The sequence below is a fragment of the Eubalaena glacialis genome, chromosome 4, assembly GCF_028564815.1.
Source record: "Eubalaena glacialis isolate mEubGla1 chromosome 4, mEubGla1.1.hap2.+ XY, whole genome shotgun sequence".
Lineage (NCBI taxonomy): Eukaryota > Metazoa > Chordata > Mammalia > Artiodactyla > Balaenidae > Eubalaena > Eubalaena glacialis.
In genome coordinates, this window is record NC_083719.1 from 28843403 (window position 1) to 28870888 (window position 27486).

Genomic DNA, 27486 nt, shown 5'->3' on the forward strand with positions numbered 1-27486 from the left:
GCCGCCGTCGCTGCCGCCGCGCTCGCTGGCTGGCCCGGTGCGGGCGCCGGGCTCCTGCCACAGGAGAGAACCACCGGCGCCACCACCACCACTTCGACCCGGGCCCGGGCACCGGCCCCGCCCCGGGCCCCGGCCTGAGCCCCCCGCCCGGCCGGGCGATGAAGTGTCACTACGAGGCGCTGGGGGTGCGGCGCGACGCCAGCGAGGAGGAGCTCAAGAAGGCCTATCGGAAGCTGGCCCTGAAATGGCACCCGGGTAACTACTCCGCAGCCGCCGTGGCCCCTCGCAGAAGTCTCGGCCCTCGCGACCTTTCTCACCCCTCTCCCTAGGGTAACTCCAGGGACCTGGCTGTGTCCCGAGCTGCCCGCTCGGTAACTCCGCTCGCCCTGGAAATCGGGCCGGCGCCCGGCCAGGTGGCCCCTGCGCAGTTCTGGCGATGAGCGTCCTCGGCTCCCCGGTGGACGCAGCCCTCCACCCCCAGGCTTCACTCGAGCCCCGAGCACCTCATCCCTTCCTAGACGCCCCCCGCCCCGGTTCCCGCGTGGCCACTGCATGGGGAAAGATTAACATCCTAGAGACTTCCCTGCTCCTCCCACTCCTTCGCAGACGGCCCCGAGCGGGGAGGAGTCGCGAGCTCTTAACCCAGTCCTGCCTCAGGCTTGTCCCTTGCTGGACTCCCCTGCAGCTCGGCTTCCCCGGGCTTCTCCTCCGCTGCCCTTAACTTCATCAAGGAATCCCAGCTACTTAAGACAAAGGAGCTAGTGACATGTCTTTTAAATAGCTATGCTTTTTTTTTCTCTTTTGGTAAGCTGAATGACCCTGTACTTCACTTCGGATGTTCTGCAGGTTAAGAATTTTGAGTGTCTTCCCTAGTGAAGTTCATGTGTTTACTTAGAAGTATGCTTCCTTTGGATGTTTTATTGGGTTGTACTCCAGGCCTTTGTGACTGTCGTGAAGTAATTTGATCTTCTAGACTGGGGAACTAAGACAGTATTTGAATCTCAGCTCTTTGAGGTTTATAAGAGGCTTTCGTATTAGTACTAGTCCATAAGCATGTTTCTAGAGTCTCTGAAATGCTAAGATGGAGACCTCAGAGTCTTGTTTGGAAAACATGCCTTACACACACGAAAAGTTAAATACAAATGCAAACAAAATAGCATAGCATATATAATTGGTAGTTGTGTTGATGGAACAACTAATAACTGCCCCAGGAATTCAGGGCAGGGAGTTTTCACTATGTACTGAGAGGCAGTGAGGTTCCCCCTTGGCAGAGGAGTCTAGCCATTAGCTGGATCCTGGAGGAATGGGATTGAGAGAAGTGAATATAACAGTATGGGGAAGAGCGTCGTGTGGCCCAAAGATGGCCTAGGGGACAGTTCGACCGAAGGCAGTGTTTATCGGAAGTCTGAAAATATGGGTTGAGAGAAGAGCTGAAGGGAGGGCTCGGGACCCAAAGTCAGAAGGTAATGGTTATGGTTGATGGAACAGGACATAAAGGTATGGGTTTGTTGCTTAAAGTTGTAATGATGACCAACAGAGGAACTAAAAAAAATCTGATGTATATTGGAAGGGAAGAGGTAAATGAGCTAAATGTTCATTAAGAAGTCACTAGCTATATCCAAAATTAATAGGTCCAAAGTTAGTATAGAAGCATATTCTTAGAGTAATAGGGGTTACCGTTAGAAATCAAGTTAAGAATTTGTTGACTCTGGGTGGGAAAGGGTGGGAAAGAAGATTAATGCTTGTCACCAAGTGCATATATAATTTTGATGACAGTATTTAAAACGTTTTTGAGTAGTAGTTTGAGATTAGATTGTAAAGGGCTTTGAATGTTAGGCGAAGGACTGTGAAATTTGTTTATCCAATAATGGAGAGTTGAGGCTGGTTTTATTAAGATGTCTTGGGAAGGTGCTATGAAGGCAGCTTAGTAGTGTGAGGAGGGGTGGAGTCAGAAGTCAGGTAGAGTCCGCCTTGGGCACCGATGGGCCAAAACTAGGCTTGGGGTCAGTGGGAGGGGTAAGGCCTGGGATGAAGAGAAGTTGCAAAAGAAAAATTACCAGATTTGGTGACTAGTTGGAAATCAGTGCAAAGAAGAAGGCAAATGTTACTAAAATATCAGTTAACTACTTTGAAACCAAACGTGTTAGGAACTAAATGTGAATAGCTTCTTTGAATGTCATCAGAATTCGTAACATCCTAAATATCTTGGTTTGAAAATGCCTATATGTATAAGGGATAAATACTGTCCCAGGAGACACATGATTTTAATATGCTTTGCTTTGCTGGCTCATTAATTTAAGTCTGACACTCAGCAAATGTTTAATTTCATTCTGTGTGTAAGGTACTGTGTTAGATGTTAGATGACATATGGGCTGTGCTTCAAAGACTAATATGTACCTCATATAGAAAAGCTGCCCATTTTCATTGTTAAAAAAGAAAGAGATTACCTTTATTTCTGCTATTGAGGAACTGAGAATAATTTCCAGTAGGGTCAATAGCACTGCGTAGTGAGGTCACTCCTTGTGAAAGCCAGGCTTTCAGTAATTCATCTGATGACTGTTCCCTGAACACCTTACTGTGGAACGAGACAGGAGTGGTCCCTGCCCTGCTGGCCCTACTGTCTTCTGGGAGACACAGAGGAAAGCAGTCACTTTTCATCCCGTGAGATAAGGGCAGTGTGAGGGCAAATACAAGGTGCTTATGAGCACATGTACCAATCTGGACTGGGTTTTCTAGTGGGTGGGATAGATGTGCATCCCTGAAGAAGTGACATCTAGGTCGAGACCTAAAGCGGGAACACAGGGAATACGGGAGGTGGAAGGGAAGAGGGGGCACGGCAGAGTCTAGGAAGGGAAAGAGGTGAGCCTGCCCAGGTGAGCAGGGGCCGGGTCTTGAAGGTTGTGGTAAACTGCATTAGGCAGATTGGGTTTTAACCTAAGGGCGTTGGGAAGCATTGAAGGGTTGGAAGCAGGGGAAATGATAGGTTTGTATTTTTCTAGTGTCTCTCTGGCTGTAGTGGGGAGAATGGATTGGAGAGGGCAAGGCTGGAGGTAGGGAGACCAGTAGGTCCAGGGACACTGACATGACTAGGATGACGATAGGACCTGGGGGGTGGAGACTGAGTCACGTGCTAAAATCCTCAGCGAGTAGGGGGAGCAGTTGGGAGGCGAGTGGACAGTGAGAAGGACGGGAAGATGGAGAGATGGCCAGGTGGTCCGAATCTCGACGGAGTGCTGGTTTGTCCTCAGGGGTGAATAGAGAATCAGTGACCAGGAGGGCGTCAGCTTTACCACCAGACCTGCTGTATGACAGCTGTGCTGGAGCCCGAGAGGCCTGTAGGGAAGTGGTGTTCTCAGGGAACCTGGCTTCAGTCAAGGCAGGACTTAAAAGGCACAGTCCATGAAATGTTCTAGAAGGTAGTGTAAAAACATTTGGAACAAAGTGGAAGACGTGTGAATGGATCAAGGGAAAAGCACAGAGGATAGTATGAGAATGCCTTTTAAACTTTAATGACTGGATTTGCAATACCTGTGGCTTTTGCATTTGGCTAATAATTAAGGTGGACTTTCCATTTTTTATGATTGCTTGTCAACTACACTCATGTTCAACCTCCTAGTCAACCAGTTACAAGTATATTTAAGTGAAATAAAAAGCCATACGACAGATTGAAAAAACTTGTTAAAAAAGAAGCTCCAGTAAGTGATTAGATCTTACTTTCAGATGGTACATTGTTGGGTTTTTTATGTTTAAAAGCTTTAGCTCTTACCAGACTTCTTTGAGGGAGGGAAGAAGGGAGTGGGAAGAAACAGGACAACAAAGTACAGTACAGATTAAAAGGTGAAGAAGAACCACCCACGTACCACCCCAAACAGTCACCTTTTTTGTCTCATGTCAGGAGATTTAGTTGCTGGCTTTTTCTGCCTTTCTGCTTTAATTTTTTTTTTTTAATTTAACATCTTTATTGGAGTATAATTGCTTTACAATGTTGTGTTAGTTTCTGCCGTATAACAAAGTGAATCAGCTATATGTATACACATATCCCCATATCTCCTCCCTCTTGCGTCTCCCTCCCACCCTCCCTATCCCACCCCTCTAGGTGGTCACAAAGCACCGAGCTGATCTCCCTGTGCTATGCAGCTGCTTCCTACTAGCTAGCTGTTTGAACTATGCTTTTTTGTTTATCTGTCCAAAATGTTATTCATGATTTGATGAAGACGTAGAAATCGTGAGCTGGACTGTCACCGTGGAGGCATATCAGGATTGTGTTCATCTGCACGTGACAGGAAACTGGCAATTGTGGTCAAAACAAAGAGTCATTTTATTTTCTTCATGTAGCAAGAAATCCAGAGGTGGCCCATCTTGGTAGCTCCAGCTGCTTGATGAAGCCATCGAAGACCTGCTCCATCATCCTGACCATAAGACTTGAGTCCTTGCATCAAGTGTAAGCAGTTAAGCCTCAGAGAAGTTCATTACTCTCATGTGGAGGTGCAGAGAGAGGCAGGTGAGCCCCAGTGTAGCAGGTCTCCTCCGTGAGGTCCTTGGACTCTGCTCAGCAGCTGTCAGATGAGGCCTCACTCAGCATCTGAAACGGCAGCAGGGGATCCCAGGCAGCAGTGTGGAGGAGGAAAGGATAAAGCAGGGACAGAGTGTGTGCTGGTTGCCTTTCAAGGAAGTCTTAAAAGCCACCATAGAATACTTTTATAGATTTTATTGACTGGAGCTTAGTCACATGGTCAGGCCAAGCTTCAAGGGAGACCGGAAATGGAGTCTTTCTTTGGGGGATCAGGTGCCCCCATAAAATCAGGATTCAGTTGCTACCGGAAGAAGGGGATGAACTAGCAGTCTCTACCTCAGTCCTCATAATCTGCCTGCAGGCAGTGTACCCGGGCTGTGGGCAGGACACGGGATGAGTTAAGGGCATAAGGTGAGTGCCACCCAGGCCCATCCCTTTCATCAGGAGAAACAATCTTCTCCTAGAGGCTTCACTTAGTAGATTTGTGTCTGTATCTGATTGGCTAAAACTGGGTCACCTGACAACCCCAACTTCAAGAAAGTCTGGGGAGGTGAATTTTTTAAGTGTGTGTATTACCGCTGTGATCAAAATCAGGTTTTGTTAGGAGGAAGAGGAGAATGGATATCGAGTATTTGCCGCAGAGTAGTAATAAAAATCTAAAATAATTAAATCTAAAATTATCAAAACAGGATACTGGGTGTCCTGTGTTTAGAATCCAATTGCAGCAGGGCCACAACAAGATGGAATTTGATAGTATGCATTGGAAATAATGGAAAACCTAGCCACAGTGGCTTAGTAAGTTAAGAATTTATTTTTCTCACCACAGGGAGGCTTGGAGGTAGGTGCCTGCTGGCATTGTTTCAGTGGCTAAGTAATGTCACTGTGAATCTCTTGACTTTTCCTTCATGGTCTCAAGATGGCTGCTGAAGCTCCAGCTCTCATGTCCATGTACAAGACAAAAAGAGGAAGGAAAGAAAATACACTAGTAGACTTCTGCTTTCATCTCACTGGTCAGAACTGTGTCACGACCCTTCCTAGCAGCAAGGGAGGCTGGATAAGCTAAAATACTTGCTTATTTTTTAGCTTATCCAGCCTCCACAGTAAAGGCTGCAAGAGAGAAGGGAGGGGGAGGTGTTGGATGATCTAACCTTTAGTATCTGCCACAGAATGGATTGAGTACTATATTTGAGTTAAAAAAATATTTGTTATACAGTTATATTGGCTTGTCAGGAATATTTTAAAAAATTATTTATTTAGTTGCGTCGGGTCTTAGTTGTGGCAGGAAACTCTTAGTTGTGGCACGCATGTGGGATCTAGGTCCCTGACCGGGGATTGAACCCTGGCTTCCTGCATTGGGAGCGTGGAGTCTTAACCACTGTGCCACCAAGGAAGTGCCTCTTGTCAGTAATTAATATGAAAAATACTTGAAACTTTGTCACCTATAAATTCAATATGACTTACTGTGATATTGTTGCTAAAAGCTAATATAATTAGCTATAGTGATTAGAAGTAGAATGTTAAGGAATTAATGAATGGCTCCTTGATGATCACTGTCTTTGACTGCATTTGAAGTAGAGGGTATTATAGTGTGCATAAGAAATGGGAGATTTAGTCCAGAGAAGAGGTAGGCTAGGAGATGACCCATGGGCTGCTCTGTGGAAGGGGAGTTAGACCTGCGTTGTATTACTTACACAGCTAGGCTCCTGTGATGGAGTTTTTTTTGTTTCTGTTTCTTACTTTTTTTTTTAATTCCGAGGGAGCATGATTCTATATCTAAAGCTTTTTGTGTTAAAGCATCTTGGTAAAAAGAGCTATGGCAAATTGCTGCACTTGAGAAAGTGCTGTCCGTGTCAGTTGCTGAGCAGAAGCCCGCTTGAAGGACTTGGGACTGTGTAATGGTGTCTGAAAAGAGGAGGTAGGACACCCTTGAGGGCCTTGTTTTAAGACTGCTTCTGTCATATTTTTTTTCTTAGAGGCAAATATTGAGTTGTAGCTTAAAGAACATTGATGTACTCCATAGTAGGTTCAAAATATTTTGCTTTCTGAGTGTATTAGTTATCTATTGCTGTGTAACAAATTACCGAAAACTTAGGGCTTAAAACAACAAACAGCAAATATTTTCTTTTTTTTTTAGCAAATATTTTCATAATACGGACTCAGTTTCTGGGGATCAGAATCAGAATGGTGTAGCTGGGTGGCTTGGCTCAAGCTTTCTCACCAGGTTGAATCACCACTGTCTGGGAAAACCCACTTTCAAGCTCACCCCCATAGTAATGGCGGGCCTCCTTGTTGGCTGTGGGCTGGAGGCCTCCATTCTTCACCACGTGGGCTTCTCATGGACCACTGGAGTGTCATGCTGTGGCAGCTGGCTACTCCCAGTGATCCAAGAGAGAGCGAGCGCCCAAGATGCAAACTACAGTCTTTCGTGATCTAATCTTGGAAGTAATGTCCTGTACCGTCACCACTCCTGCCACCTGCTTTCGGTCACAGAGACCAACCCCGGTGCCATGGGAGGGGACCACACAGGGTGTGAATGCCAGGAGGTGGGAGTCCTTGGGGGCCATCTTGGAAGATGGCTACCACACTGAGGCAGAGATGCTTTCTGAATTCCACGGTTAAGGAAGCACAACTAAGGGGAAAGTAATTAGTTAGTACATAGTTTTTAAACTTTATGAGATTTATTTTGGTATATGCTGATAAGAAAGAAAACCTTAAGGACGGTGGTAAAGATGGATTAAACATAATCTAGCACTGAATAGTAACAGCCTTTCTATAAATGATTGATTTATATATTTTACTCTTTCTAAAAATAAAATGTGTACTACTCAGCATTTTCTATTTGTGGATATCCAGGTTGAGTGCTCAGTGACGCACTGAGATTTAGAGAAAAGCATGAAATTTCTACTCAAGTTGATACTTATAACAGATCCTGATTATCAGCTGTCATCCGTTTTCTCTGTTTTTCCTTAGTTGTTTTTCTTCGTTTTTGTACACTCATCTATTTATGGCATTTCTTTTTTCTTTTTTTTTAAAATTATTTATTTATTTTTGGCTGTGCTGGGTCCTCGTTTCTGTGCGAGGGCCTTCTCTAGTTGCGGCAAGCGGGGTCCACTCCTCATCGCGGTGCGCGGGCCCCTCACTATCGCGGCCTCTCCTGCTGTGGAGCACAGGCTCCAGACGCGCAGGCTCAGCAGTTGTGGCTCACGGGCCCAGTCGCCCCGCGGCATGTGGGATCTTCCCAGACCAGGGCTCGAACCCGTGTTCCCTGCATTGGCAGGCAGACTCTCAACCACTGCGCCACCAGGGAAGCCCTATTTATGGCATTTCTGATGGAAGAGGTCCCTTTTAGCATCTGTCCTTTACTTTTTTGATGACTGAATTTCTGTGCCTTTATTTTAACAGATAAAAATCTGGATAATGCCGCAGAAGCAGCTGAACAATTTAAACTAATCCAAGCAGCGTATGATGTGTTGAGCGACCCTCAGGAAAGAGCATGGTGAGCATCACGCTGTCCCTCCTTGTGGATCTTGTTGGGAAGAATGGTCAACAGAGGGTTTTTAAAACATTTAATATGTTAAATGGTTTGGGGTGTGTTCTGAAGCACCAGTCACATATTCATTATATAAAATGCAGTGTGTTGGTAGGAAGGAACCTTAGAGATGATTACTCCAACTCTGGTATTATAGACGATGAAACACAAAGCTTGGCAATCGTAGATAGTTTTAATTTTGATACTTATGAAGTGCCTTCTCTTTGAATAAGGTCTTTTTGATGTCTGACAAATTTACTGATGTCAGAAAAGGAAGAATGTTGACTTTTCCTTAAAAAACAGATACAATGTTTTCATCAAGAATTGTAATATTTTCCCAAGAACTACTGTATATAAGAAATTTAGTTAAGCTTCTACATCTATGACAGATTCTTTAACTCAGGATGACCTGATCATTTAATGCCATTTCCAAACAAAAATTTCTACATTTGAAGTTCTGGGTTTCCAGATTCTTAGTGAACTTTTTGCTACAAAGCCCTGACATAACTGTGCAAGATCCCGCAGAGCAGGTGGGTGTTCAGTTCACCCGTGCAAGTCTTCTGTGTGGTAGCATACAAGCACGGCCAGCTGTCAAGAGAGAAAGGCTGTAAAGAAAATTCTTTTTTTTTTTTCACTTGGTCAAGATTTATTTCAAGGCCTGAAAACACTGACTAATCGAAAATGGTCCTACTGCAATTTCTTATAATATATAAATAATATAAAACTTAAAAAAATGTAGACACTATTAACTAACTCCTAAACCACACACTATAGGCTTTTCAAAAGCAATAGTTATTTAACAAATGTAAGGTGACAATATCAAAGAATTTTCACACTTACTGAGGACACAATCTGTCGCAAGCTACTCACACAAACACAAATCGTTTTTACACTTTCCATGTTTGTTTTTAACTTTGTTTCATAGAACCACTGATAATTGAGGCTTCTTTCAAGTATAGGATTTCTAACATTAAATTACATTTTCTAAGTATTTCTGTAAAGAAGAAATGAAAAAGACACATACTACATTGTTTGCCATAAATTCATACACCAAAAAGTCAAACAATCCAACTGAATTTTTTCCTGCTTCCCCCTTCTCCAACATTAGCTTTAGATGTTCTTGTAAATATTATATAAACAGTTTTGTTAAAATCAGTTCTCTCATTTATGCAGATTAGGGGAAAATGGTTTTATAATGAGTTATCTTTAAAATTATCTTCTAGGTAGCACTCTTTAGCCTTAAATTACATTGTGCACACACAACTACAACAGTTTGCATTTGCTCAGGAACATATAATCACATTAAAAACAAATAACTTTGTAGTTCATAGTTCAGTTGGCTCTTAAATAGTTTCCCTGGGAGGGAAACAAGTATTTTGTGTTGTTTAAGAAACTGATATAGATAAATGAACTGCTAGGTGTTCGTTTAAACTTTGAGGAAACCTACAGACGAACTTTTGGGTGTTTTTTCTAAAATGCAAGAGATATGCGCTTAATCACTGTTCATATAGTGAAGGGATGGGATGGCAGATACAGACGCAGATGAAACTCTACATTTTGTAAATGTAGAGTTGGATATTCTAAATGGAAGAACTGACACTGACAATTGTTTACAGGAAACAAAGGTTAAGAAAAATGTTGAAGAATATCTACTCTTAAAAAGAGAGAAGTGTTTTACAACACAAAAATGAGAACTAGAGATTCGAAAGACACTCATTTTACTGTTTTAAAAGAAAAACAAAAAAATAATAGGGAGAGAGTCTAGACCAATTAGAACTGAGGCAGCTGTAACAAAAATGGAACACAGTACAGTGATTTGAGCCCTTAAAGGAAATGACTAACTAAAATGAAATTTCACAAGTCCTCCTGTCTATAATAATAAATAAATGTGCAAAATATCAAAAATACAAAGTCTGGATTTTTCCCCTTAGGTTTGTAATAAACTGTCAAACCTCTGCTTAATATAGTTACTTTTATAAGCCTTCTGACTAGCAGAGCATGCTATCCAGGTACATGCATGCTAGAATTTTACCATGAGAATTATAGTTCTCATCTCAAACTAGTGACTTGCCTGTTACCCATATTTATATATATTTCATTCCCATTATAGAACACTTAAGGCCTTTCTAGTGGTACATTTTAATCAACATATTACATAAAAAAGAATCTTGATTTTTAAAATGAACCTTTTTAGTACTGTAACGTGATGGGTTTAATTGAACAGCTGGAACATAATATGGTAACTACCTTGTACTGTTTAATTCACAGCTGTAGGAAAATGTCTGATTTTTAAAATATAACCAAGATGAGACTGTAGAGTTATGAGCAGTAAAATATTAGAAAACAGTGAATGAATAAATAAGATGCTTTTCCATCAGTGGCCATTCATTATTTTGCTTTTAGGAACCTGGAAGAAATGTCTTCTTTGAGTTTCAAATGTTTTGGTAAATCTAGTCGTTTCTTAGCTTCCTCAATATCACCTTGAATTGCTGAAATAAGTGACTCTAAAGAATCACAGTTCTTTTCTGGTCTGAGGTAGCGAGAATTTCCCCATAGAAGTCCTCTTTGAAAGTATGCATGATATGAGCTTCCATGGACTTTTTTGTATTCTTGTAGTATGGGTTCCATCCTATGCTCACCACTATCTTACGGACGTCTCCACTTCCAACACTGGCCCAACCATGATGTATGCCAGTGGATGCATCAGCCGGAAGATTATCTACTACTTGTTCAGGAAAGTTAGCTGTAGGGATGCCCAGGTGCTTGGGGCCGCGACCGAAGCCCCGCACCACCTGGCCGCGGCAGAAGTACGGCAGGTGCCTCATGACGCTGTCCGCTCGGGGTGCGGGCTGCGGTCCAGTCCGCGCGTCCGGCCGAGCCGCCGTCGAGGTGGTGCCCGGACGCCCCGGACCAGCCGGGGGACACGGGCGGGAGCTCCGCAGGCCGGCCGGGCGGGCGAGTGCATGGGCGTACAACGGGCCGAGCGGCGCGGACCACACGCCTCGGCGAGACCCTCACGCTGCTGACCGAACAGAAGGTGCCAGGCGACTCAGAGGCTGTGTCTGGAGGAAAATTCTTATTAAATTATCTTTTATATAAAAATCAGAGAATCCTAAATTTTTCTCCTCCTGAGGAATTTGGAAATCTGGCCTTAGAAATGCTTTTGCCTTCCTTTGGAAACTTTGAAATTCTTTCCTGCCTTCCTTTTGCTCTAGCTCTTCTCTAGATCTTAGGTTGTTTTCTTGTCCCGAGGATTCCCTTGTCTTTTTGTTTAAAGGCCCTGCCTATTAACTCTCCTGTCATCTGGAGGCAGTACTGCACAGTGGCGAGGAGCATGGGCCTTCTGGTGCAGGACACGTGGTTTTGAATTCTAGCTCTGCTGCTTATTGGCTTTATGACTGTGGACAATGTTATGTAATATTGCTGAGCTTCAATTTCCTGTTATATCAAACGAGAGTAATAACTAACTTTACAGAGTGAGGGGCAGTTGTATGTGTGTGAAGCTCCTAGATTGTTTACATAAACATTAGAAGAGTTTTATTCTGGTCCATGTTGGTAAATTCCCAGATCCCAAATGTGTAATTAGTCTGTGGACCAGATGATGTCCACTACTGTCTTATTTAGTAAGGTCTCTTTCGTGTGAAAGTGCAGCTACCTTTCTGGGAGAGTCATGGACATTCCCTGGCTTATTACATTCTCTTCATATTGGCTAGTACCATATACTGCCTGTAACGTACTGGGAGTTTCAGTAGTTTTAATCAGCACTTCTGTGAAAGATTATTAAGTCTTTGCCTGTTGATATTTTTCTTCAGATTTTTTGGTTGTGGGTTGACCATGTTAAAATGTACAATAATTATATTTTGACTGTTTCAGAGTAAGGAATCCTTTTGAATTCTTATTTATTCAGCCTTCACTGATGTTGCTAATTTTTTTTGTTTAGGTATGATAATCATAGAGAGGCTCTGCTTAAAGGAGGGCTTGATGGAGAGTATCAAGATGACAGCTTAGATTTGCTTCACTATTTCACTGTGACCTGTTACTCTGGTTATGGAGATGATGAAAAGGTAAGAAATGAACTCACTGATAATTTCTTATCAAGCACTTAAGTAAGACTCTCAAATGCAAAGAGAATTCTTAAAATTATTCTACAATAGAAGATGAAAGAATGTTCATTTTGGAAACTGAAAAACAGAGCCTTCGTATTTAAACTGTCAGCTTATAAAGACCTTCAGTTGAAAGCTAAATGTACTTGAAGTGACGGAGCTTGGGATTGTAATTCTGTAACATTAAAGTTTTTCATGTTGCATTTTAAAATCTTATTCTATAATTAAACTACAAAAGTGTTAAGAATTTGTGTTTCTGTTACTGTTTTTTAGGGCTTTTATACAGTGTATCGTAATGTTTTTGAAATGATTGCCAAGGAAGAACTAGAATCTTCTTTAGAAGAGGATGTTGAGGATTTCCCAACTTTTGGAGACTCCCAGAGTGACTATGATACGGTAGAAGAAAAATTCATTGCCATTTTGTAATTAGCATTTGTCAGTGTATCTTTTCCCCATTTCTTTATTTTAAAAAAAAGGGTTCTAGTTCTCGGTCTTTTACCGTGACTCTCTTCCTCTCTTTTTTTTCCTGATCACCTCCCCTCTTTTCACTATTTAGTGATCATGGTCCCATTCCATTAATTTCCTCATCACATTCATTCTGAAGAGTTATTTTGTAAAGCCTTCAAAAGACTGTCTTCTCTGTTGATTAATAGTAAAGTTGTATATATGAAAAAAGGAGATTAGATGTTTTGCAGCAGCAATATTTGCTGCCGTACTAAAAAAGAAATCCAAATAAAAATCTAGCATTTTACCTATTTTCTTTGTCACTAGGTAGTCCATCCTTTCTACGCTTATTGGCAGAGCTTCTGCACTCAGAAGAACTTTGCTTGGAAAGAAGAATATGATACACGACAGGCTTCAAACCGCTGGGAGAAACGAGCCATGGAAAAAGAGAACAAAAAGATTCGAGACAAAGCAAGGAAAGAGAAGAATGAGCTTGTCCGTCAGCTGGTAGCTTTCATCCGTAAAAGAGATAGAAGAGTGCAGGCTCATCGAAAACTTGTGGAAGAACAGAACGCAGAGAAGGCGAGGAAAGCCGAAGCAATGAGGCGGCAGCAGAAGCTAAAGCAGGCCAAGTATGTGGTGCTGGCTGGACCCTGTCTATCAGTAGGTGCCGGTCACAGGAGGCATCAGTGGATACCTGAGGTGGTGCTTTCATGGCGGGTTTAATCCGCATTCTGCCTTCATCCTTTTCTTTTACATCCTGGCATTGGACGATGTCTTTTCATCGACTGTGAAAAAATTTTTCTTTTGAGTTGGATGTTTTCCTTCAGAGGCCCTTTATACTTGAGATTCTTTTCAGACTCTTGTAACGTTTAATAATAACTAACGTTAATCGAATTCTCATTCTGTACAAGGCCCTGTTGTAAGTGCTTTTTTTGCAACAATTCTGTGAAGTAAGTTCTGGTTTTTATCCTTTCTTTTGAGGAAATGAGGCCCAAGCTCACATAGCTAATAAATTGCAGAGGTGGGAATTGGACCCTAGAAGTCAGTCCAGTGCCCTGCTTTTAAGTACCGCACAATACTCTACTCTGTCAGTATACTCTTAGATATTTAGTTCATCTCAGTGCCTTTAAAGTCTTGTTGTTTTGAGTCACTGTAAAGGCATTGTGTCCAGAGCATTATAGCATTCTTTAAAAAACTATTCACTTCTTGAAAGTTCTACCCACCTCATCTTTGAAAAATTAGCACTTTACATGACACGGTTTAAAACCACCTGAAGACTTTTTTTTTTTTTTAATAAATTTATTTTATTTATTTTATTTTTGGCTGCGTTGGGTCTTCGTTGCTGCGCGCGGGCTTTCTCTAGTTGCGGTGAGCGGGGGCTACTCTTCGTTTCGGTGCGCGGACTTCTCATTGTGGTGGCTTCTCTTGTTGCGGAGCACGGGCTCTAGGCCCACGGGCTTCAGTAGTTGTGGCTCACGGGCTCTAGAGCGCAGGCTCAGTAGTTGTGGTGCACGGGCTTAGTTGCTCCGCAGCATGTGGGATCTTCCTGGACCAGGGCTTGAACCCATGTCCCCTGCGTTGGCAGGCAGATTCTTAACCACTGCACCACCAGGGAAGTCCCCACCTGAAGACTTTTAGTAAGTTGCAGAGTTATATGTTTCAAAACCCATTATCTAGTGGAGCAATTAAAATCAACCACATAACAGATAACAGATTTAAGTGACTTTGCCTGTTTCAGCCAAGCACAGGTTTTAAGTTTGTAGGCATTGACAATTTGGGAGGAAGAAGCTCTCCAGGGGATGGGTTTTAAGCCCCCAAAATAAATAAAACCAATGCAGAGACTGTGCTGTGTGTGTCTAGACTGGCAGAGCAGTACCAAGAGCAGAGCTGGATGACGGTGGCCGATTTGGAGAAGGAGCTCAGGGAGATGGAGGCGCAGTATGAAAAGGAGTTTGGAGACGGATCAGGTGAAGATGAAGTGGAAGAGCAGGAACTCCAAGATGGACAGGATGGTAACTTCCTCCATTCATTAAGAAACTGTAGGAAATAAATGTTTTTGTGCTCAGGGGTTGTGCACTCAGGATGCTCACAGGTGTCCGTAAAGGGCTCAGGTGTGAGACAACAAGGAATGGGAGGGCAGATGAAAATCTGGAGAACACCTGGGTTCCAGCCGATTGTTGCCAGTTTCATGTTTGTTTGGTTTGTTTGTTTTTAAAGTGAGGCTGGAAAACTGGATTTTTATGTGCCATCTCCCGATTTTTAAATATGGCAGATAATTGAAATGAAAAATGATTTGGCATAGCCAAGTGAAGGTAGTCTATGGAAGTAGTATAATTGCAGTAATTTCATTAACGAACTCTTTTCTGACCATGTTTTGAACCATTTGGCTGCGTAAATATATTGAGAAGTGGGCATATTGTCAGGTGTAACTGGTTATTTTTAAAAAATGCAGTTAAGCAGTAGGTCAAGTTTTAATAGTGACTCTTTCCAGAAAAGCCGATACTGTGCAGGAGTCTATCTGGTATATATAAATTGTCTCATTTCTGACTTGTAGAGGGGCTTCCCTTGGTGTCCTGAAATGTGTCTTTTCTCTTCCTCTATCATTAGAGCACAGGCATGTGACTACCTTAAAAGGAGAGGATTGGGCATTGTTGAGAATAGTGATTGATATACCTGACTTGCTCCACTGTCTCTGGCTGTTCCATGAGAAATAAAAGTAAATGATCTAAACGTAGTTTACTTAATTTTACCTTACTTACAAATGTTGGTTTTCAGACTAATAGCTCAAATGATAAAATGACAGACTTTTATTTATTCCACATGATTAGGAAATGAAATGTTTTCTTAATTAATTGCAAGTAGTATGTGTGAAAGTACCATGAGAGTTATGAAGCACTGTGTAAATGTGAGGTAGCATAATTATGTAGTTTTTTTTACAGTTTATAAGGTGCTTTCACGTATAAGATCTTGCTTGATCCTCACACTATGTCCTTTAAATGTAGGTTTTGCTCATAGAGTTGTATCTTTGTTACTGAGAAGCTCTGGCATATGTCTGAGAACATATGAGAACATTCTTTGATCCAGATTTTGACTTCAAATCCAGCATTCTTATTAACTATTTGAATAATCAAACTATTTGAAAGTGTACACATAATTAGAAAGTATCTTATACGAAACATTGGAGGTATTTTGATCATTTATGATTTCAGTGAGAATGTCCTTCAGAATCATATTACCATTACTTATTATTTTAAAAAAATGTAGACTATAGAAGAGATACCTTGGGATCTTTATTGATCCCATAGTAAATCCAAAATGGCAATCAGTTTACTTGTTTATTTCTTATAAAGATAGAATATGGGATTGTGCAAAGACTTTCAACTGAGCTTAGATTTTGTGGTCTATATTGATAATAATTATTCCATTGTAATAAAGCTTCAAGTTTATAAAAGTCCGTAAAGATAATGTTAAACTTTACATGTAATATGCTATTTTATGACCTATCTTTCTAATAATGATGGAATGTCATAAACTAAGCTTATTTAAGCATTGAAGAGTAGATTACAATTATACATGTGTTCACACCAAATCTTGCTCAAGAGATAAACTAAAACACCTTTGTTGAAAAAACTGCTTTGTGGTAGAACTATGAAAGTGACATTTGATTTTCTGAACTTAGCTCACACCTAGGACTCTGAGAATTTTTTGAATTTTCTTCTAAGTAGGCTTATGAAAAGAACTTGAAAGGTAAAGTGATCTGTTTGGAAGCCTTCCCTTATAATTCAGTGCTGCTTTTAAAAGGCCAACTCAGATCCCAGTAACATTGTTTTTTCTTGGTGAGGAAGCAACAAATTTTAGTTTCTGATATGTGTGCAACTCTAGATACTTACTGAAGAGATGTTACTTGTTAACATGTTTTAGATTTATGTTCTAATCAAACAGGATTCTTACAGTAGGTGTCCCTCTCGTAGGTAAAGATAGTGATGAGGCTGAGGATGCAGAACTTTATGATGGCCTTTACTGCCCAGCATGTGACAAATCTTTCAAGACGGAAAAGGCGTAAGTTTAATATCTTTGAAGTCACCTCCTCTTTTGAGGTGAAGTGTAACACTTTGAAAGTCCTAAAAAAAATGCTTGTAGCAGTTGGTCACTAGCCCTCACCTGTCATCTTGGGGGATATCTTCCCAGCAGGGGAGGAAGAAGGATTTGTACCAGCAGTTAAGCCTGTTGTACTGATTCTCATTCATGCGATGTTCCTGTGTAATAGCTGCTTTTTAAACGTGTACGCTATCTCCAGAAAGAAACGTTGCTTGCTTTGGTGAGGAAGGCAGAGTCACACAGGCAAGGGGGCTAAACTGAGGCTAGTCATCTTTCTCCACAGTTGGTGCAAACTCACTTCCAGCTGTCATGCTCCCGTGCAGACCGTTGCCGCCAGCCCGAGAACTTCAGATGTGTCCTGCCTGTAGTATAGTTGCTGAAGTCGAAGGATTTTATCTTAGGGGAACAGTCACGAAGGGAGAAGTATTAAAAAGGATACTATCATAAGGCAGGCGGGGAGGGGCCGGCTAGAATATGGGAAAAAATGAGAGTAGAATTAGCAAGGGGAAAAGAAGCAAAACACGTCAGTAAAGAAGGAGGAGGCCAAAGGATGGAAATGGAGCTTGGGAGTCCTAAGTGGTATCACTGTGTAACCCCAGGGAAGAGCGATAGCGTAGCCAGAGGAGTCGCGCAAGGCGGGCAGAAACAAGCAAGGAAACAAAAGCAACGATGAAGGAGGCTTTAAAAATAATTTTTGTATTTGGAAAGGACGTCAAACTTACTGGCAAGTTGCATGAATAGAATATAGAGCGCCCGATTCACCTGTTGCTCACATTTTGCCCCGTTTGCATGTGCTTGTTCTCTCTCCACACACACAGACAAGGTTTTTTCTGAATAATCTGAGAGTAAGTTACGTACATAGTGCTTGCTCCTTTACCTCTGAACACTTCAGTATATATTCCTTAAGAATAAGGACATTCTTCTCCATAATCACAGCCGTCAACTTCAGGAAATTTATAATGTTGATGTAGTACTTTTATTCCATTTACTGCCTATATTTCGCTTTTGTCAGTTGATCCTGTATTAATGTCCTATGTAGCATTTTCCCAACTTCAATACAGGATCTAGTCTAGGATCATGTATTGCATTTATTTATTTAGTCTCATTTAATCTGGACCAGTTCCCTTTTCTGTGCCATTGACATTTTGGAAGAGAACTGACCTTTAAAATGTTTTTTAAAAATAGAATATTTCTCATTTGGGTGTGTCCATTTCCTCATGATTAGATTCAGGTTGTGCATTCCTAGCTGGAGTACTGTGTAAACATGTGTTGCTCTCAGGGTTTCTATCTGGAAGGACAGAAGTCTGTCTGCCCCTCATTGGTGGTGATCATTTTGATCATCCAATCAAGGTGTTGTCTTGTTTTTCCACTGTATGGTTAGTATTTTTTCCCTTGCAGCATGTTTAATATGTGGGGAGACACTTTAAAGCCATGCAAATATCTTTCTCTTCATCAAAATTTCCTTCCTAGATTTAGCACCCACTGATGATTTCAGCTTGTACCAATCTTCACTAAAATCGTCTCAGAATGAGGCTTTTCCAGTGCCAGTGCTCCTACGTCATAAGTCATCATTTGACCTTCTGCTGTACAAAAGAACATTTATCTGTCTGTTGTCAGTATGAATTTATGAACTTCTTTTCAGTGTTTTAAAATTCATTGCTGCCCTTCTCATGCTCAAATTTCCCAGATGTGGTTAGTGAGAATTCCTTCAACGTGGCTTCTGTGTCCTTTTGACATGTCCCAGCCATATTTTTGAGCACTTACTTTCTGGCACAAGATGTTCCAATTTCTCTAAGGCGCCTTGGTCTTAAGGAGAGAATTATAGTGGGAACGAAAAGTAGGCAACCCCAACTAGAAAAATCCAGATCCAAACAGGATGAGACAAAGTAGTGACACAAGTTTTCTACTTTTTAGTTTATCTAACTCTCATAGCTTAAGTGTTGTCAGTTCTGTTTTGTGAAGTGTTATTTAGTTGCCCATGGGGGCACTGAACTAGACATTGCTTATGGAGTTTCACACAGAAGGGTAGAGATGTGTCTTAGTTTACATTTAGGGTAGTGGCAGTGAGAAGGGAGACCCCTCTTGAAAAAAGCAAAAGGAGGTAAACTACTCTTGTGAATTAATCCCATTGCATTCACTCATACCAGCTTGTTCTTTCAGCATGAGGAATCATGAAAAATCAAAGAAGCATCGGGAAATGGTTGCCTTGTTAAAACAACAGTTGGAGGAGGAGGAAGCAAATTTTTCAGGACCTCAAACTGATGAAAACAGTCTGAATGCCAATTCTGAGGAAGAAATGGAGGATGCACCAAAACAAAAGTACTTCTAAAAATGTCACTACACCTACTTAGCACATTAGAGATTGCATTTAAATGCTGTTTTATCTCAAAGAAGTTATTCTGTTACGCTAATATTTTCTGCGTTTCTTCTACTTAAGAGAACTTTATAGTATTGAAATGGTTAAAGACATGATGTCGGATGTAATTTTTATAGACTATATTATGACTGTATTAAAAGCAGTTTTATAACTGGGTAGTTGATATGCTAATTACTATCAATTGAACCACTGTTAAATTTTTCTAAAATGATAATGTGGATATTTTTCTTTTAATGCTTTATGATATTAAATATGTTTTAATATTTTATTTCTATTTGTATCACTAGTATTTCAGTATTTTTTCTTTTCACTTAGTCACGTATTTGACATTTTGATTTATATTTGTTCTTAGGCTTTCTAAAAAACAGAAGAAAAAGAAACAGAAACCAGCACAGGTATGTTGAAAAAGTTTTATTAACATTTAATATCAAATGTAAAGTTGGAGTGCTCTTGTTTATTCAGTATAATCTGTATTTAGGAGAGGGACTGTCACTCCCTAATTTCATGTTGATTGTAAAACAGATTAAAAGGAGTTGAAAATATTTTGGTTTTTCAGTGCTTTACCTCATCATATATATGTGGTCAATTTACCTAGTTATTGTTGTGTGTGTGTTTAAAAATTTTGCATGTGGAATTCCCATAATACAGGTTAGCTGAGGGGACCATATTAAAAAAATATTTGGACACATGTGATGACAACATTTTTAAATCAGTATAACAGTTGAACTCAGAAATATATGAAAATCTGGGGATTGATCATTGTAATAACGTACATGAAATTTCAGAAAGGGAACATTTCCTTACCTACTCCTGGGCATGCATCTGGAGAAAACTCTAATTTGAAAAGATACATACACCCCAATGTTCATAGAAGCACTGTTTACAGTAGCCAAGACATGGAAGCAGCCTAATTATCCATCAACAGATGAATGGATAGAGAAGGTGCAGTATATATACACAATGAAATATTACTCAGCCATAAAAAAGAATGAAATAATGCCATTTGCAGCAACATGAATGGACCTAGAGATTATCATATTAAGTGAAGTAAGTCAGACAAAGACAAATATTGTAAAATATCACCTATATGTGGAATCGAAAAAATGATACAAATAAACTTACTTACAAAACAGAAACAGAGTCACAGACATAGAGAACAAACTTACGGTTACCAAAGGGGATAGCGGTGGGGGGGTGAGGCAAATTAGGAGTTTGGGATTAACATGTACACACTACTATATTATAAAACAGATAGCCAACAGGGACCTACTGTGTAGCACAGGGAACTATATTCAGTATCTTGTAATAACATATAATGGAAAAGAATCTGAAAAATAATATATGTATATGTATAACTGAATCACTTTACTGCATACCTGAAACTAATACAACATAGTAAATTAACTATACTTCATTTAAAAAAAGTGGTTAAAAAAGAACATTTGCTTAGAAACTTGTAATGATTGTGATTCTTGAAAAAAAATGTTTTTTCAAGTTTAAATATTTCACACTGGGGGTCCAAACTTAACCTCTTATCTTAAGAATTATTATTAAATAAAAGGGTATTATGTTGTTACATGTATAATACAGTCTTGTGGATTTTTTGAATCTATAAAAACAAAATGAACTTGCCCATTTTACTAAGGGTATTTGGTGGTTCTACAGGGAATGGAATTGATTTCTGTGCTATTTTAATATAATCTAATTATATTTGCTTATATTAAGTATTAAATGTTAAATGTAGCTCTTTTTAAAAATTGGAAATGTTTTTAAGAAAACTTAGGTAACACTAATAATTTTTCATAAATCTTTAGATTTGGCTTATCCAAATGGCTATAGTATGTTTGATAATTTTGTCTGTTTCATATTCCAAAATGATACATGACACATGAGTTAATCACTATTAAAATTGTGGCTTGGAACTTTTTGCCTCAGTTACAAAACCACATAGCAAATTATATGTTCCTTTTATAAAATGACTCATATCATCTTCCACCCAAAGACTCTGTAGTCGTTAGTTTAGAATACTTTCTTCTTGTGTGGCAGAACCACTGGAGTAAGGCAAAATACAGTGGAGAGGGACTTATACCTGATAGGTCCTAAAGATTGCAACAATAAGCACATGTATTTGTATTCTCTTAGCAAGGAAAATGCTTCTGTTTACCAGCCCATTTTTTCCCTCCAAAGCTATATGTATTCCTTGATGATACCTCTTGTTTATGGTTTCTAATTATATCAGGGAGAAAGCCCCAATTCAGATCAAGTTTTATGCAGCACTTTCCCTGGATATTTTCTAAGCTCTTTTTGAAGGGGAAGGTAGTGTGGAGACACGTACGGGTAGATAAAAGAGCAGGAAGCAGCAGATACTGAGCCTCATGAAACTTCAGACTGGGAGTTTTCTGTATTGTCAGAAACATTTGTATAAGCCAGCAAGGATTGTAAAAGAAAACCCCCAAAACTGAAATTGAATGTAAACAAACAAAACCCCCTTGTTGACAGCAAGGAAGAATTAATGCAAGAAAGTTTTGAATGCGGTACTCTGAACACCATCCTTGGGACATGCTCTAAAGACAGAATTAACTCTAAAAGAAGAAATCTTGAGCTTTACTTAGGAGATATTTTGGTGGTATTGGTGTGGTGTTTCTGAAACTATTTTATGTGTATTGTAGGATAGAGCAAATGAGTAAATATACTAATTCTTGGGAACCAGATTCTCTTGTGGGAGAAGGGAAATACAGGTATCAATTGAGGGAAAGAGAGAGGAAGAACACTAATGTTGGACTGGAATTGGGGGTATCAGTATGAGCTCATGATATAAAAAATATAAATAATACATGCACGAGCAGTATACACTGAGGGCCCAGAAGCAGTGATACCCAGTAGCAATGAGCATATGTAGTTCACACATCTTTGTTTCTAAATCCCCTTCCCCAGTAAAAGGAGTCAGGGTTTGGTCCTTGGAGAAATGGCTGATTCTAGGGCTGAGACAGGGAAAGTACAAGGTGAGCCTGCATTATCTATGCTAGAAATATAAGGGGTATTCAAAAATTGACAGGGATAAGTCAGAAGTACCCAGAAGTCAGCTTAAGGGCTTGCCGAATATGGGAAAATTTGAGTCATCAAAAAGAATAGTGGTCATAGATTTTTAGACGTTGATTTTATTAAAAAAAAAAAAAATCATGTATCTATATTGAGCCTAAAAAAAGAGAGAGTTGGAGAAAGGAAGCAGATGGGAATGCTTCATTCCAAGAATATGAATTAACACAAATGCAAATGGCAGGACTAATAGAAGCAGAAAAAATCACTGTTCTGTATCCACCAATGTAATAAATGGTTCACATAAGAATCATCAGTAGATGCCAGATCCATTGGGTAAATAGTTATTAGGGAACAGGATATTGACACAATCTCAAAGTAACACTCTGCACATATTAAGAAAAGAAAAAGGTACTTAACAGTAGAAAAATCTGGCAATACCATCTTAATCAAATGATGAAACTTTAATCAGTGAAAAATGGGAGCTGACATTTTCTTCCTGATATAATGTATTGAGGACACAGAATTATCTTTATAATATTCCTGCTAGAAATGTTTAACCTGAATCTAATCATGAGGAAATAATTAGACAAAGTCAAACTATGGGACATGCTACAAAACAGCCATCAAATTGTCAATATCATGAAAGACCAAAAAATGGAGGGGGGGGTACTGTTCTGGAATAAAGGTGATTAAAGAGATATGACAACTAAATGCAACATTGGTCCTGGATTATATCTACTATAATCCAGGGGTTACAAAAAAAGACATTACTGGAATGTGAATATGGATTGTGTAACAGATAATGTCAGTGTTAAATTCTTGAGTGTGAAGAGGGAATTGTGGATATGTAGGAGAGTGTTTCTGTTCTTAGGAGATACATGAGATCTACCTGCAGCTTGCTTTCATAGTTGGAGGGTGGGTGCAGAGAGAAGGAACATGGGAAGAAGAGAGGGAGAAAGCAGACATGGCAAAACGTTACCTGAGACAAAAACAAACCAGTTGTATTTAGCGAAGATATGTTAGTCAGGTGTTTTTTCTTTTATCATGCCTGTTTTGTTGTTGTTTTCTTTTTTCCTGATTGTAAAATAGTTGCTCATTGCAGATCATTTGGAAAATACGAAGAGTATAAATATCATCCCTAATTCTGCCTATAAATATTACTTAATGTTGAATTGAGTTGTAATCAGAGGTTATATATAATTTTCTCTCTACCATTTTTGCTAATATGTTCTATTTTTTCACATAATTGAATCAATATCTTTGGAAACATGATTTTGAAGAGCTCTATAATTTTCTTTCATATATTCAACCATTCACTTATTGAATATTTGGATTGTTTCCAATTTTCCCTAATTTAATATTTCTGTAATGGGCATTCATGTTCTTAAGTTATTGTCTGCCTCTCCTTTTTATTTCCTGAAGATATCCTCCTACCAGAGTGCACAGCACATTACCGTTGTTTATTATAGCTATTTGGCAACATAACATAAAAAACCAGTAGTATTATAGTATTTATTTTGTAATGGCACACATGTTTTCTTACCTAGAATTATGATGATAATTTCAATGAAAATGGAACTGGAGAAGGAGTAAAGGTTGATCCAGAAGATAACAGCCTAAATCAAGACAGTGCCAAAGAATTGGAAGATAGTCCCCAAGAAAATGTCGGTGTTACAGAGACTGTGGAACTGTGTGATGACCCCAAAAGTGAAGCTAAAAGGTAAGTAAGTCAGAGTTGCTTGTTGTTTTCTAATTACTTAATGCTGGTGGTGAGGATGGCTTTTCATCTATCAATTGAAACCCCCTTTCCCATGACGGACGCCATGAGTCAGATGTATCTGTGATGTACACCTACACACATACGTTTACAGAGGCCGGCGTTGGAGGGAGAATGCCAGACAGTGTGCTCAGACGTTGCAGCAACATGGCCCGAAGCAGAAAGGAGTCACGTGGACCCAGTTTTTGTTCCCCTTATCCTGCTGAGGTTCTTATTTTGCCCAGGGTCAGTAATCCTTGGCACTTGCTTGAGAACAAGACTACAGACAAGACTGTGCCCCATTCGCCTGAGTATCACTGACCAAACCTCCATGCTCGGGCCAGTCGTCCTGCGTTCAGCCCCAGTGCAGGTCGTCAGGGCATATATGCACAGCTTGGGGCCCTCGTGCTCTAGAGGCCCAGGAGTCCTGGTGCTGCACAGGCCACAGTGGTTGGCCAGGGGAAGGTCTCGCTCAGGGCAGGTGGCATTCCTTTCCCCCTCCTTCCTCTCCTTGTCTGACTTTCTCGCTCCCATCCTCCTCCGTTCCTCTAGAGCGGAATAATTTCTTCTTCCTTGAGGAAAGATCTGAACAGTAGGCAGCCTCAGGTTCCTGTCACAGGACCGTGAAAAAAGTTCAAATGACAGAGTGAGGTGGAAGCCTGAGTTGAAAATGCTCAACGCTGGAGTAACAGTGAGGGGCGTGGGATTTAGGTGCCATAAATGAGGGGAGAAATGCCATGGAAGCCTAGAGTAGGCCTGGAGCTGTAGGAAAAGGAGGACAGGGAGCTACGTAAACGGGTAAGTGGATGCCTGCCTTTGAAGACTTCGGACAGTGGAAAGCTGGCAGGGGAGGTTACACACTACTCTGATGCTTGGTGTGTGTTCCCGTGCTAAACAGGAGGAAACTGAGTCTGGGTTAAATGACTTGCCCCAGGACAAAAGCTGGTAAGTGGAGAAGCCAGCATTTAATCCCATCTGCCTGACTACTTGAAGGACCCAGTTCAGCTAGCTCCACGGGGCCCAAGCATCCTGTGAAGGTCCCTTGGGGGCTGCTTGGGTGTATGAGGGATGGGCCAGAAGGTGGGCTCCAGGCCCCTGAGCACCTCCGTCATCTAGAGCTGAAGTATTTTCATTCATTTTCCGTAGTACCTCCACGTGGGATTCATTTGGGGGAGGACAAAGGGTTCTCATTGCTCAAACTCAGACTTTCGCAACTACTAGTGAAGTAGTGAAGTTCAGCTTTCTCACTTAATGATGTGAGAAAAAGAGTCAGAGAATTCAAATGACCTCTTCACTGCTGAGGAGTGGCGGGGCTGAGATAGCTAGCCCGCCCCCGCCGGCAGGTGTCCAGACCCCCTTTCTGCGGGACCCCTCTGCTGCCGCTCTGCAGTGCGTGGATGCCAGCCACCTACAACACGTGTGTGTATCTAGGGCACGTTTTTATTTTCATTTTTTTTTCCTTTTTTATTGTTTTATTGAAATATAGTTAGCATACAATGTTATTTTAGTTTCAGGTATACAGCATAGTGATTTGACATTTATATACATTACATTACGCATTGATCACCACAACAAGTCTAGGAACCGTCTATCGCCGTACAAAGTTATGGCAGTATTACTGAGTATATTCATATGCTGCACATTATATCCTCTCTAGAGTACTTTTTAAAGATAAGGTCTTCGATAATAGCTTCAGAGATGTAGCTGCTACCTTTCATAATGTAAATTGTTCTTTGGGAATATTATCCTGAATTTTCTTGGACATATTTGTGGCCTATCTGTGATGGTATTTTGTAAATTAGTAAATGTTAATCTGTTGCCTTTTATGTCATTGTGTCTTTTTCTTGATGCTTTCAAACCTGGCTGAATACTGCATAATGCTGTGCTGTACTCCTAATCAGCATCGTTTAAATGTGTAGGCCATTTAACTTAATACAGACTCCTGGGTTCTGCTAGAAGAATGGAATACTCAAGAAGTGCTTGGCAGCATTATAACTCATTGGTTATAACCCATTCCCTCTGTTCTGTAAATTCGGTTGTGCTCAGATTTTACCCTAAGAATTTGGTCAGCACAAATGAGGGAAAAAGTATGAGAGGACTAAGGAAAATGAAAATTCATATAGAAGATTAAACAGAGGGATGTTCTGGAGTTAAAGCAGAACAGGAGGAAACTGACTATGCTGGCTGGCAATTTCTGGGTTATAGAATACAGGGGAGAAAAACCCACAGATCAGCAGAAAGGACATAATCTTAATAAAAGAAAATTCTTTACATTTAACAAATGTAATTCTATAAAAAATGCATTACAGTGTTTTTCTCATTTCACTGTGGAACTGATGAAGTGTTTGTCATGAACTGGATCAGGTTTAACAAGTTGTGTCTTTGGGGAAACACACTTAATGTCATAGATTATTTGTGAGTACTACTGGTTGGCTGTGAAGATGGTTTGCTTCAGTAAATGGAGTATTAATTAGCTTTTTTACAAAAATACACCATATAAAAGTTCGGAGCTATTTTAGCATTCTTGTTTTAGCTTGTGTTTCAACTTTTAAGTAAATTCCTTCGTTTTTGTGTCAGATTTGATATCTGATGATCTCTAAAGTTGTTTTTTAAAGCTGTTCATTTGAGATGTGAAAATTAATTTACTTGGCCATTAAAATGAATGAATTAGCCTTTAAAATGCATGTCACTCTTTTGAGTCTTCTTGGGAGCAAGGTGGCAGTTAAAAGGGGTACATTATTATTGGATTATACTGAATTCTTTCATTTATTTTCCAGCGTTTCTAAACCCAAAGGAAAGAAAGCCAAAGATACTAAAAAATCTGTCAGAGTACCTGCTGAACCACAGACAGTGGTAGGTCAAAATGATATTGACAACTCTTCGGTGGACCTTGTTGTTTAAGCAGTATAATCTAAATTCTTAATTCTAATTCTGAAGACGTAAGTGTGTATTTGGTGAGCCCTTCTGCACCTGCTGCGTAGATGTGGCTCCATCAACAGTTTTCCTTGACGAACGTAGAATTTATGTATGTGCCACTGACACTTTTTTCTTTAAAGTAAGCAGAAGCACACTGGACATGTCAGATTGTACCAGAACAGTTACTGTTCTGTTTTCCATTACTCTGAAATCCAAAGCCTTATCCATGTGGTACGTCCTGTTGAATGTCTCAGGACCCTTAAAGTTGATGGTGTTGGTTAATGGAACTCAACTTCCAAGAACAACTGCCTCTGTTGAGCCTGTCTTAGTAGCTGTCCATTGTGTTAAAAGGTCTTTATTTTGCAATTGTTTGATATTTAATCTCAACGTGAAAACACTGCTCTCAGATAATAATACTTGCTTTTATTTATGGTTTTTTTTTTTTTTTTTTTCCCTTCTCAGAGTGATGTTCTTATCAGCTGTACAACCTGCCATAGTGAATTTCCATCCCGGAATAAACTTTTTGACCATCTAAAGGCCACAGGTCATGCAAGAGCACCTTCATCATCATCTTTAAACAGTGTAACAAATAGTCGAAGCAAAAAAGAGAAACGTAAAAACAGATAGAAATCCTGCCAATGCTTTTCCTTTTTGATTGTCTCTAGATTTTGACACCAAAAACTGAACTGAAATCATCTAAAGAGTTAA

General features: G+C 40.2%; 1 protein-coding gene and 1 pseudogene across 2 annotated transcripts; one reads left to right on the forward strand and one right to left on the reverse strand.

The window, feature by feature from the left end:
• On the forward strand, window positions 1-27486 carry DNAJC21 (DnaJ heat shock protein family (Hsp40) member C21). Of its 2 annotated transcripts, XM_061187692.1 has the most exons (12): window positions 1-255; window positions 7916-8009; window positions 11983-12106; window positions 12419-12541; window positions 12917-13221; window positions 14453-14604; window positions 16564-16651; window positions 18851-19009; window positions 19420-19462; window positions 23654-23826; window positions 26640-26715; window positions 27241-27486. In XM_061187692.1, exons 1-12 carry the CDS (start codon window positions 159-161, stop codon window positions 27403-27405), a joined length of 1599 nt encoding a protein of 532 aa, XP_061043675.1. In that variant the 5' UTR covers window positions 1-158; the 3' UTR covers window positions 27406-27486. The 2 variants fall into 2 exon arrangements, with proteins under 2 accessions (XP_061043675.1, XP_061043676.1); XM_061187693.1 differs by lacking the exons at window positions 14453-14604; window positions 16564-16651.
• Window positions 10417-11378, reverse strand: LOC133089496 (riboflavin kinase-like; annotated as a pseudogene).

Bases quoted from the DNA above. Each gene is read 5' to 3' on its own strand.
- DNAJC21 (XM_061187692.1), top strand. From the start codon at position 159: ATGAAGTGTCACTACGAGGCGCTGGGGGTGCGGCGCGACGCCAGCGAG. The intron at 256-7,915 runs GTAACTACTCCG...TTATTTTAACAG, and splicing joins GGCCCTGAAATGGCACCCGG to ATAAAAATCTGGATAATGCC. The intron at 19,010-19,419 runs GTACTTCTAAAA...ATTTGTTCTTAG, and splicing joins GAGGATGCACCAAAACAAAA to GCTTTCTAAAAAACAGAAGA.